Source organism: Melozone crissalis, unplaced genomic scaffold, assembly GCF_028551555.1.
Source record: "Melozone crissalis strain CALT ecotype California unplaced genomic scaffold, PUWL_Pcris_2 ptg000061l_1, whole genome shotgun sequence".
NCBI lineage: Eukaryota > Metazoa > Chordata > Aves > Passeriformes > Passerellidae > Melozone > Melozone crissalis.
In genome coordinates, this window is record NW_026535839.1 from 1,398,210 (window position 1) to 1,410,256 (window position 12,047).

A 12,047-nucleotide genomic window follows, 5' to 3' on the forward strand; every position below is an offset into this window, starting at 1 on the left:
GCCTGACTAATTCCCCCCAGGCCTTTCTGTGGGTGCTGCTGGCCCAAGGAATGCTGCCAGATAAAGACGCCGTGTCCTTAATGAGGCACTAATTGGTCACGGTAGGAATTTGCTGTTCTCCAAGAGCTTCAGCCCCTGAGCTGGGCAAGCAGGCACTTGCTGAGAGCAAAAGGGGGAAAAGCTGATGTTTAATGAGGGGGTTCTGGGGGAGAACACAGATTTCAGCTCCAAATGCTTCATATCCACCCCTGCTCCATGCTGGTCTTCCTCCCACCCCTCTTCTTTGTAAGTTGTAGCTTCTCTTTTAGAAACGTTTTATTTTTATAAAGGGAAAACCAATGCACGTCCTCCAACCCTGCTGGGAGCCATGAAAACATTTCTTGAAATGTCACTTTGATTGACTTTGGTGTGACAGAAGGGCAAAGTCCAAACACCAGGAAATTGCATCTTGAGGCGATTTCAGATCAGTGCTTTTCAAAGCCCATTCCGTGGAGGTGTTAAACCATTAATGCTTTGTTTTTGTGAAGAATCAGCTCAGAACATCAATGGGCTTGATGTCTTGAGAAGGCTGACCTAGAACAGAGACCAGACAGAGCTACTAAATAATAGAGCAGGGATTTATTAAAAGGATCTCCTCCATGGATGCACCTTGGGCAGCACAAGAGCCCAGCCAGGGCGAGATGACCCAAAATGGTCCCAAAATGCACAACCACTCACACGGTCTCTCACTTTGGTAAGTTCTGCTCCATTTGCATCTTGGGGTTAATTGTCCAATTCCAGCTTTAGGTTATCAAGTCCCACCCTGCTTGTTTTTCTCTCTCCAGCCCACGGTGTTTGTGCTCTGGGGCTGAGATTTGGGTCATTTGTCCTTGGTGCCCAGCTGGAGCAGGAATTGTTTTGTCTCCCTGCTCTGTGCACAGAGCTCACCATCCCCTAATATGAACCCAGACCCACACATTAAAGCAGCACAGAATGTGAAAAATACAAAAACCAAAACCTGAGACATAACAGGATACAGGAATCACAGGATCCCTGAGCTGCCTGCAGGATACAGGAACCACTCCTGGCACTGTGTCCCAAAGAGATCAGCAGGGACAAGGGAAACAAAGATCAGCTCCAGCCTTTGCACAGCCTGCTGGGTTTACTTTTAGCTTCTGAGACAACACACGAGGCCTTCAGCAGGGCTCTGGCCTGGCCTGACACCCACAGCGCTGAAGGAAGGCTCTGATCTCCCACAGGGGTGGAAAACAGGGAACTCACTGATGCGTCCAGGGGCAGAGGCTGGGCAGAGTTAAATGAATAAATAGATTTTTATTAAAAGCCCTTCACAGGACACACCTTGGGCAGTGCAAGACCCTGACCTGGATGGATCCTGGCCACGAGTTCTCACCCTTTGATAAGTTTGGGTCCATTTCCATGCTGGGGTTCAGTGTCCAATCCCAGCTCCAGGTGATGCAGTCCCACCCTCCCAGGTTGCTCCCTCCATTCCCTGTTGTTTGCACTTTTGGGGCTGAAGCTGCAGCGGTGTCCTTGGTTGTGGGGCTGGACAAGGATTGTTCTGTGGGACTGAGCTGGGAGCAGAACTGCTGACACTTTACATGGAGTGCAGAGTCACACACTAATGCAGTGCAGGGTCTGGGAAATATGAAAGCTCAAACTGAAGGCATCATCTCCTTTCCCAGGCAAACACCCAAAGGCTGTGGCACAGCCTGAACAAAGGCAGCCCTTGCTTCAAACCCTGCATTGAGCAAGACTTCAGAATCTGATGCTTTAATTGCACCTGGGCGGACAACCCTGAGCCACCCACCCTGGCTGGGGCTGGGGCTGGGGATGAGAACACCGGGGATACCAGGCAGGGGAGGGCCCCCGTGACTGCAGCAGCCCTGGCCGGAGCCTCCCTCCTGTGACAAAGTGGCTTTTTCACCTTTTCCACGTGCTGTTCGTCATCTCTGTGGATGCCCTGCATGGGAGGCTCTCCACGCACGGGTGGGAGCAGGTTCCTCCTCTGGAATGCAGCCAGGGAACATCCTGCCATGCACTTAACTCGTGACCTGCTGTGGCAGCATTTTTGGCATCCCAGTGGTGCTCCAACCAGGCCTCCAAAGCTAAAAGCAATCTCAGATTTGGAATAAATAATAATTGGGAAAATTTTCTTACCCTCAGAAAAATGCACACTAATATTTTAGCACATGTAACACCACGGAATTGCTTTTTCTGCTTCAACAGATCAATTTGGAGGGATAAGACTTTGGGAAAAAACCAAGATATAATGGCAAAGGTAGAAAATTACAGGAGTTCCACAATGAACTTACAGGTTTGCTGATGAGGGCAAAATTGCACTCACAATTCTTCAATATAAACTATTTATTTACCATATTTATCTTAAATTTCAGAATGAGTTCAGCAATTATTCCTTACTCACCCAGCTTTGGGAAGCAGCTGTTCCTATACACATCCCAACATTTGTTTTCCAATGAACTTTTTTTCCATGGTGGCACTTCATTGCCCATGTTTGCCTTGTCAAATGTTAATTTATGAGGACAAAGACACCACAAGGTCCCTGAAAATGCCAGCAACATTTGACATTCTCCAGTGGGAATGGCAGACCCAGTTCCACTGGGACAGCCCACGAGGTGACCTGGCTGCCCACACCCTCTGTGGCCCCTTTAGGACAGACCCATTTTCACAATCTCTGGGATCTCTGTGGGTAACCTGCCTCCACGGTTGACTCCTCTCATGGTTGTGAAATTTGTTTTGCTCCCATCTAATTGGAATTTCTCTCTGCAATTTGCTCTGTTCCCTCTTCCTTTCACTCTGCAGCTCCAGGAGGGCTCTGGCTCCCATTCCCTGTGTTTCCTCCCTCTCCACAAGGAACCAACCCCTTCTCCCAAGTTTTCCTCTGTGTTTCACCCCCTCAGCACTTGGTGCTCCCCCATGGGCTCTGCTCCAGCATTTCAGTGCCTTTCCCTGCCACGGAGCCCAGAACTGTCCCAGGGCAGCAGCTCCAGCCTCGCCAGGGACACCTGGGGAATTATGGACTGAAATTCAAGTGTTGGAAAATCTCCCTACATGAACTGGGCAGGATTTGTGTTCCCTGAGAAGGGTGGGATGGGATGGGATGGGAGGGGATGGGATGGGATGGGATGGGATCCATGGGATGGGATCCATGGGATGAGATGAGATGGGATGGGATGGGATCCATGGGATGGGATGGGATGGGATCCATGGGATGGGATGGGATCCATGGGATGGGATGGGATGGGATGGGATGGGATCCATGGGATGGGATGGGATCCAGGGGATGGGATGGGATGGGATGGGATCCATGGGATGGGATCCATGGCATGGGATGGGATCCAGGGGATGGGATGGCATGGGATGGGATGGGATGGGATGGGATGGGATCCATAGGATGGGATGGAATGGGATGGCATGGGATAGGATGGGATGGGATGGGATGGGATCCATGGGATGGGATGGGATGGGATCCATGGGATGGGATCCATGGGATGGGATGGGATGGCATGGGATGGATGCTGGGTCTGCATGCCAGGGGACACTGGGAGCACTGGGCAGGGCCCTTTCCTCATGCATCAGGGTCAGGATCTCCAGCTGCAGTTTCAGTGTCAGGACAGCCCCGGGGGCTGTGTGTGCTCCAAACCCTCCAGAGCAGGAGGAATTTCTGGCACACTTTGGGTTCTGCTCCTGTTTCCTAATTGCTCATAATTGTCCATCAGCCACGGACGTGTCCTGAATCCTCCCCACGAGTTCCTGCAAGCTCCTTGCCAGGGTTTTCTCCAGAAAAGCTCCCCAGAAATCAAAGTCACCGGCAGCCCCAAGCAGGGGGCTCCAGACCAAGCTCAGAGCAAACCCCACCCTGCTCTTTGTCCTCTCAGCCCCACAGGAATACATGTCCAAATTAAGGAAAAAGAAAAAATTTAGAACAAAGCCACTGAAGGGCATTCAAAAAATAAAATTCCAGGCTTCCAGCTCCAATTGGAACTTTGCTCATCCTGGAATTTGGATTTGATGGTATTTATGGTTTTTTGTCTTGTTAAGGGATGAGAAATTCAACATTTATTGATTGCCTATATTCTTTAAAGACAACATTTTTCATATCCCTTTTGGGATGAGTTAGGGGGGCCCAAGGCTTACCTGACCTATTGAAATCTTTTCTGCAGGAGCTTTCAGGCTCTTTTTTACTGGAATGAGCACCTCTGGCCCTAATCCTGCACAAAGAAAGGCCTGGGCTGCCCTGCAGTGAGGGAATCACTGAAACACTGAGAATTGAGGTGGTGTGCAGGGATTTTTCTTGTGGAGATTTTTGCACATTTAGACGGTAAATCACTGAGAATGCAACTCTGGAAGGAGGGATTGAAACCAAGCTGTCACCTCCAAACTCCACATCACTCTGGATTAATGGAAATGGAGCCTCAGACCTGAGTGTCCCATGGGGACCTTGCCATAAAAGACAGAAACTGCTGCTTTTTGGTTAGGCCACCTACAAATGCAGGGTTTGTTTAAGGAATCCCTCCTGCAGTGTGGAAACAGGGAAATGGGAGCAGAGGAACCTCCCCTGTGTCCAAGGCTGGGCAGCAGCTCAGGGATGCTCAGGGCTGGGAACTCCTGTCCTGTCCTGGCCAGGCAGTGCCCTGGGCTGCTCTGCTGCTCCTGTCCCAAAACGCCACTTCTGACCCCAAAATGGGCACGTTTGAAAGGAAAAGGAGCCCTGGGGATGCTCCGGGCTGGGTGTGAAGGGTTTCTCTCCCAAAACATCGGTTCTGACCCCAAAATGGGCACATTCAAAAAGAAAAGGAGCCCTGGGGATGCTCCGGGCTGGGTGTGAAGGGTTTCTCTCCCAAAACATCACTTCTGACCCCAAAATGGGCACGTTTGAAAGGAAAAGGAGCCCTGGGGATGCTCCGGGCTGGGTGTGAAGGGTTGCCAGCAGAACACAGATTTCCCAGAGCAGCTGAAGGGCTCAGTGCACGGCCACAAGCAGCTCAGCTCAAACCACAGCTCAGAAGCAGCTCCAAAACGCCCCAAAGAATAAGAATTAAGCCCTTCTGGGATGAATGCTTTGGCAAACACCCAGCCAGGATTATTCTTCCCTGGGAACTGCACTCAGCTGTGAGTCCCCACGGCAATAGCAGAGCAGGCAGCCCTGAGTCAGCCCTGGCTGCTGGGGCTGGAACAGTTAATTGCATTAGGCTGGGCTCTGTGCAGGCAGGACCATCCCTGCCCCATCAGCAGCGGGACACGCAGCCCTGCCCGTGCCAGGACAACCCTCCTGCCCTGCCCTGGGCACCTCCTTCCCCAAGCACCTGCAGGGCATTGCATCACCAGCCTGGCTATAAAGGTGCCATGGCCACACTGAGAGCCCTGGCACTCTGCAGGCTCGGGGACAGCCATGAAGGTCACCCTGGTGCTCCTGGCAGCGGCAGCTCTGTGCCTGGCGTGTGAGTAACCCCTGGCTCCTCAGCTGGCTCCTGCACGGGGTGGGAGGGAGGGAGAAAATGGGATTTTCTGGCTAAAATCCTATTGTTTAGCACCATAATAGCTTAGAACCCGGCTGGGGTGGATGGGAGCTGCTCCTTGCTGGGTGTACTCAGAGATCTGTTCTGGGGTGCCTCAGAACCACCTGGTTTTATCTGTTTGTTTTTAAATATCCATCTGAGAAGGGAGCTTGGAGCTGGTGAGGTCCTGCCCTGCCAAACTGACTGAGCACGGGACAGCTGATGATGCTCAGGCCACATAAAACAGCTGGGAACCATGTTTTTTTAATCTTATTTTTCCAGGCTGCAGGGAGATTTGAGGGAGAGTTTCCTCTGAAAAAAAGAGGGATCTGGGAGGAATTTCTTCAGCCTTTACCTGGCAATTTTATTTTTACTAAAAACTTGCAGTAAAAATGTATTTTTAGAGAAAAATAAGTGCATTTTAAAAAACTGAAAGACTCCACACCTCTGCAGGTAGTATAGAAGTTTAAAAGCATTATGAGCATTAAAGATGCAAAATAATGCAACATTATGAAACACAAGAATCTTTTGAGTAGCTCTGAAGAAGTTGCTTTGAAATTTTTCTCAACCCCAAAATTTTTATTAAAAACAGCAGTTTAAATGAAATGTGATGGAAATAATTCATTCAGTGTTTCATTAACTGGTGGGAAATAAAGAAATGTTCCTTCCATTAGAATTCCAGGAAATCTCTTCCTTGAACTTTCTGGTTTATCTTGTCTGCTTGAAAACTTCATGCATCAGCACTTTCTGAGCCACACCTTTATTGCATTCACTCCGTTTGCAGAGCAGCTCCCAAAAGTTCACCAGAGAAAAAATCAGATGTGAATGGTTGGGGGAAGAGGAATAAATCGAATCCAATTCCAGAACAATGAAATCTCAGTCAACCTCTGGTGATAGAGATGGAAACCTGACCTGGAGCTTTATTTCTGCTCATTTTCTTTATCCTGAACAACTGTATTTGATGTGAGGGTGTAAGCAGGTTTATGAAAGGAAGTTTTGTGCAAAGTTTAACCTTTGAAGATCAAAAAAGCCAAATTTATTCTGAAAGACAATTGTTAGAGCTCTGCTCCTGAACGCATTTGGAAAGTTCAACCTTTAAAGATTAAAAAAATCCAAATTTAATCCAAAAAAACAAGTGCTAGAGCTCTCCTGCAGAACACATTCCTGCTCCTTCTGCACAGAAATCTCTCCCTGGTACTGTCACCCCTGGAAGGCCCAGGATGCGATTATGGGACAGCAGAGGGGCAAACACATTCCTGAGGAAAGTAAGGAATGTGTCAGCAGCGTGGAGCCACGCCAAGGAGCTGATTGCTTTGTGGGAGGTGTAATTAGCATTGTTTGCAAGGAGCTCCTTGAAGCCCCACCTGAGGACAGGGCTCTGCTCCAGAGGAATGAGGTAAAAATAGGAGCCAGCCGCCTTAAAATCCACATTGAAACAAGGGAAACGCTTCCTACATGGGATTATGAGCCAAATTGTATTATCACTGTTATTTACGGTTAATATTGTATTTAATTCTCATTATTGACAGGAAACACAGATATAGAAGGGATTTGTGGTTTGTTCACAGCCACATGGAGCTCTTGGTAAACTCAGGATTAAACCCCAGTCATGCTCAACCACCAGTTAATCCTGGACATTAAATATAAAATAACATGATGAACAGTAAATGTAATATTGACTGCTGGGCTGCCCGAGGTTTTGTGGTGAACAATGGCTCCATTCCCTCCTCCAGCAAAGGCTGTTCCAGCAGGTGACAGAAGTTTCTAAGGTAAATAATGCACCAAAACCCACTTGGTCAATAGGGTCTGACACCTGGGCCTCACTAAACACTGCACAGCTCTCAATATTGACACTTTAGGAGGTAAAAGATTCAGTGCTGCTGAGTGAAATCATCCTGGTTTGCACCTGAGTGTTCATTAACTGTGCGTTTCCATTTTCTCTTTTGTGGTTCAGTTTCCACTGCAGACGCTGCCACACAGAATGAGGTGAGTGATTTCCTTTTACCTGGATAAAAATATAGACTATGAGATAAAAAATTATAATATAATAATAAGGTCAGAAAATAAGCATGGTAAACTTTAATTAAATGCTGCCAATTTATTTTTATATATAATTAAACGCTGCCAATTGAGGTTTCAGTCAAAGTTCCTGAGCTTGGGATATGGGGTTTCCATAGAGTTGTTCTGACAGCTTCCAGATGTCTTTACCTGTTTGGCATTATGGGCAAGAAATTAGACAAGGAGAAATTTTAAGCCAGAGAAATCTAGATTTTTTTTTTTTTTTTAATTATTTAATGATGACCCTATAAGGCTTTTCTGATAAGTTTTAGCTCCTAAATCAGGTACCTGGAGATTTTCATTCTCCCTGAGAACTCTGGCGTCAATGTCTGGAAGAAGGGAGGGGGTGGAGTCCATCCCTGAAGGGTCCAAGGAAGGGCTGGATGTGAATTGATCCCACCTGGATTTACTGATTGTTGTGACCAGATAATACAAAGCCCACACTCTGCTCCTCTGGGGCTGTGTTGTTCCTGCCCATCCCTGTCACAGGCAGCCCCGCTCTCACCTCTGAGCAGAAATGTTTCATTTTTGGGGCTTAGCCTCTGCCCATAGAGGTGGTGCCACCTCCCTGGCTGTGCTGCCCCAAAATTGGATATATTCGTGATTTCTGTACATGGAGGGTGTGTCACAGTAAAGCAGACAGGGCTCAGTTTCTTCATGCGGAAAATGACAATTTTTATTCAGTTATCTCATATTGATAGAAGTTCAAAAGGCACTGTGTTAAACCCAACTGGATAACAATACACTCTCAGTTCATTGGTCGGTAAATGGAATTTTGTGCATCCACCAAGCCTCTTTATTCTTGGATTGTTTACACATCTTCCTCACTGATTCCCATTGCACCAATTTCTTGGTTTTGCAGGTGCAAACTTATTTTTCTCACAAGAATAAATTGTTGTGCTGACTTTTCATTCTTACGATTTTTCTCACGGGAACAAGCAGATTGAGGAGCTGCCCCCAGCCCCAGCAGCAGGCCTAAGCCATGCTGTTATAAATCCTTTATTTTGTGAGTTTTTCCCTGTGTGCTCAGGGGTGTGAGACTCAGGGCTGCCCTCGTTGCAGGTGGACTGCAGTGAGTACAAGAGGCTGGAGAGGGGGAGGCCCATTTACTGTGAGAGGCTCTACCAACCCTACTGTGGCTCTGATGGCAAAACCTACAACAACAAATGCTCCTTCTGCAAGGCTGTGCTGTGAGTACTGAGCTGCCACGGGCTGAGCAGCTGGGATTTCCACCCCATAAAAATGCTGGGTTTCTTTAGGGTTGGCACTTCTCTGCTCCTGTGCTTTGCCTTTACACCATCATTGTTCCTCCCACTGATAATGTCCAGCTGATCTAAAAAACAAATGATGGTGATGTTTGGGTGACAACTTCCTATTCTGGCAGGAAGTGTAAAATAGGCAACTAAAAAATGACCCAGATATTCAGGACTGAACTTCCTATTCCAGCAGGAATGGTGAATTTGGACACTAAAAAACTACTTGGATATTTGTATATACAATTTCCTATTCCAGCAGGAATGGTGAAGCTGGACACTAAAAAACTACTTGGATATTTATGTAAGCAGTGTCCTATTCTGGCAGGAAATGTAAAATAGTGAACCAAAAAATAACCCAAATAGTTGTGTGAGCAACTTGCAGCAGGCACTGTAAAGCTGAACACCGAAAAACGATTCCTGTTTGTGTGAGAAACTTGCCGCAGGTGCTGTAAGATTCAGTCACTAAAAAATGCCCTGACATTTGTGTGAGCAGCTTCCTATTCCAGCAGAAACTGGAAAGTTGGACTGGAAAGAGTCCAATGAGCAGCAGAGACTTGACACAGCACCTGCACCCAACGCAGGTCACACAAAAATTCAGAAGTGGTGCTGGCAATGTCTTGGGTTTATGGATGAAATGTGTAATTTTGCAAGGAAAGCCGTTTACAGACGAGTGCCCTGATGTGTGCTGTGAATGTTTTGGTGTCTCCCCTGTCAGCAGAGGGTTCCAGAGGTTTGGTGCAGTGTTCTGTGTGCAATGCCATGTTTTCCCTTGCAGGAGGAGCAGAGGGGCCCTGCACATGAAGCAGGCAGGGGCGTGCTGAGGGAGCTGTGCTGAGGGCAGCTCCCCTCTGCCTTTGCTGCCTTTCCTGATCCTGCCCTGCCAAGCCCAGCCTGGGGAGAAGAGCCAGCTCTGCTGTCCTGCTCCAGAGCTGGGGCTGACCCTCCTGTCCTCGCAGCACAGCTGCTCCTGTGCCTTCACCAGCCCTTCCTTGGAAGTTTGTCTCCTTGGCTGGAGTTCATATCCCCTGACAATGCCCCCAGTATCCCCACCTCCTTTATCAAATGTTTTATTTCCTTTACCTACAAACTTTAGCAGATATTTTTTTCCTAAAGGTTTTCAGCTTTCCCAGGCACTGCTCTGACTCTCTCCCAGTTTTGTAGCTGAATTTTAAGTGCTTATTTTTCATCCCTCTCTGTACAATTCTGGTTCCTGTATGTTGTTCAGCTACTCAGTGTGCTTGTTTATTAAAATAAACATTCACTCTATTTTTTTGTCTATGGTGAACTTTCTAGAGAATTTATTGCATCCATGACTAACAAGTATTTCCCAAATTACCAAGTTTCCAGAAAACTGCAGTGGAGCAGGGGCTGAGTCCAGATGTAAAAATCCAAAGCTGGGATACATGACCTCATATACTGCAATTTACCCCCGCGATCTGTTTTGTTGGCTTTTTTTTGTTGGTTTTTTTTTTTTTTTTGCTTTAAATGAGACAAATCTGGTAAAATGTGAGACTGTAGAGGTTTGTTAAATCCTGTCATTTAAATGGGAACATTCTTTAATCTTTTCACTTGACGAATTTCAGAACCTAAAGAAATTTATGTCCTGCTCTTACATCCTGATTATCTTCACTGGTAAAGTAATTTATGTCTTTTACTCAATACTTGGTCATGGGAATGTATTTTCCCAGAATTAAAGTTGTGAATAACTGACCTTATTGGAGGACAATTTTGGAGCAGCTGGACACAGAACAAATCCAGCCCTACCTTGAATTCTGTTTATCTGGAAACCAGGTCCCAGCAATTAGGCAGCAGGAATGAAAATGAGGAAGGTAATAGAAAAGTTCCTTATAGTTCAGAGACTTCAGTAAAGAAGTTCCTAGAACAGATCACGTTGACTGAAAAAGATAAAAATGAGAAAAAAGAGATCAGATTGAGAGAACGAAGGGAATCTCTGAGGTTTCCTCACGATGTCAGAAAAAGCTGATTTGTGGATATTTGCTGCCTTCCAGCCTCATGGATATTCCCACCCTCTGCTTTGGTTTGTTGGGATATTTAATGGGCTGTGCTTGTGCACCAAACCTAGGACACCAAAACTCTCCTGCAGCCCCAGGAGTGATGCAAGGAGCTGCAAGTCAGAGGTGTAAAGCACCCCTGCATTTCCCTGGCCCTGCAGTCTGTCCATGTCTGATCATTCCTGACATGGAATCGTGGGCAGGAGCAGCAGGAGAGCAGGACCTGCCCACCCGGGACCTTCTGCCCACCCGGGACCTTCTGCCCACCTGGGAGCTTGCCCTCAGCCCAAAGCTGGCAGAGCCAGAGGCACAGCAGCTCCTGCCACATACCAGAGCACAGAACATCACCTGCAAATTGCTGCAAGTGACACCTGGGGAAAATGCTGGAGAGGCTGGCCAGGCTGGCCAGTCGGGTCTGTGGGATGGAGCAGAGCCATGGAAATGCGGGCAAGGGAAATGAGCAGAGCCTGAGCGAGCTGAGCTCGGGTTCCGTGAGACAGAAAATAAAATACTGGCGTGGAACAGGAAACAGAACAGATCCTGCACTCAGGGAAGATCAGAGGGCAAAACTCTGCCCTGGAAGGGTTCCTAAATACCTGCTGTGTCTTTATAGCTGATGTATTTGCAGCCGAGGGACAAGGGAGGCTTTTCCTGAGGTCCCACAAAACATTTGTTTCGTTCTAAGACAAGAGGTGATGAAATCTGGAGATCAGACAGTGGGATCCCTGCAAAAGCACAGCCAGTGCCAGAATAAAGCTGGCTGGGGTTAGCACAGCACCATTCCCACCTGAGCTCGTGCACCTGAGGCCTTTGGCTGCTCAGATCTCCTCTTAGAAGCTTTAATTTTGAATTGTGAGGTTTTGCCCCCTGCAGAATTAATTGTTGTGTAATTAACATCTCCTTTGGTGATCAGGAGTGCCCAAGGATGGAGCTCTGGGACAGTGGGAGGGTCCCTGCCCATGGCAGGGGTGGGTGAGATCTCCGAGGTCCCTCCCAGCTCAAACCATTCCATGATTTACCATCAGCTGGGATGGAGAACTTTCATTCCCTCAGAAGGTAAAAGGTTAAAAACATCTCCTAGGGATGCTGCTAAGCACTGAGAGTTTGTGGGGACCAAAACTTTGGGTTTTTAAAGGAAGGCATTAATCCCTCAGGTGTTTTATTTTTGATTCAGCAATACCTGTCAGAGAACCAGGGTTCTGAAA

At 47.5% G+C, this 12,047-nt stretch overlaps 1 protein-coding gene across 1 annotated transcript; it reads left to right on the plus strand.

The window, feature by feature from the left end:
* The first annotated feature begins 5,410 nt into the window (after positions 1-5,410).
* Positions 5,411-9,651, plus strand: LOC128944837 (ovomucoid-like). Its single transcript, XM_054288293.1, has 4 exons — positions 5,411-5,459; positions 7,471-7,502; positions 8,637-8,764; positions 9,606-9,651. The coding sequence occupies exons 1-4, from the start codon at positions 5,411-5,413 to the stop codon at positions 9,649-9,651; spliced, it is 255 nt and encodes an 84-aa protein (XP_054144268.1).
* Positions 9,652-12,047: the final 2,396 nt, after the last annotated feature.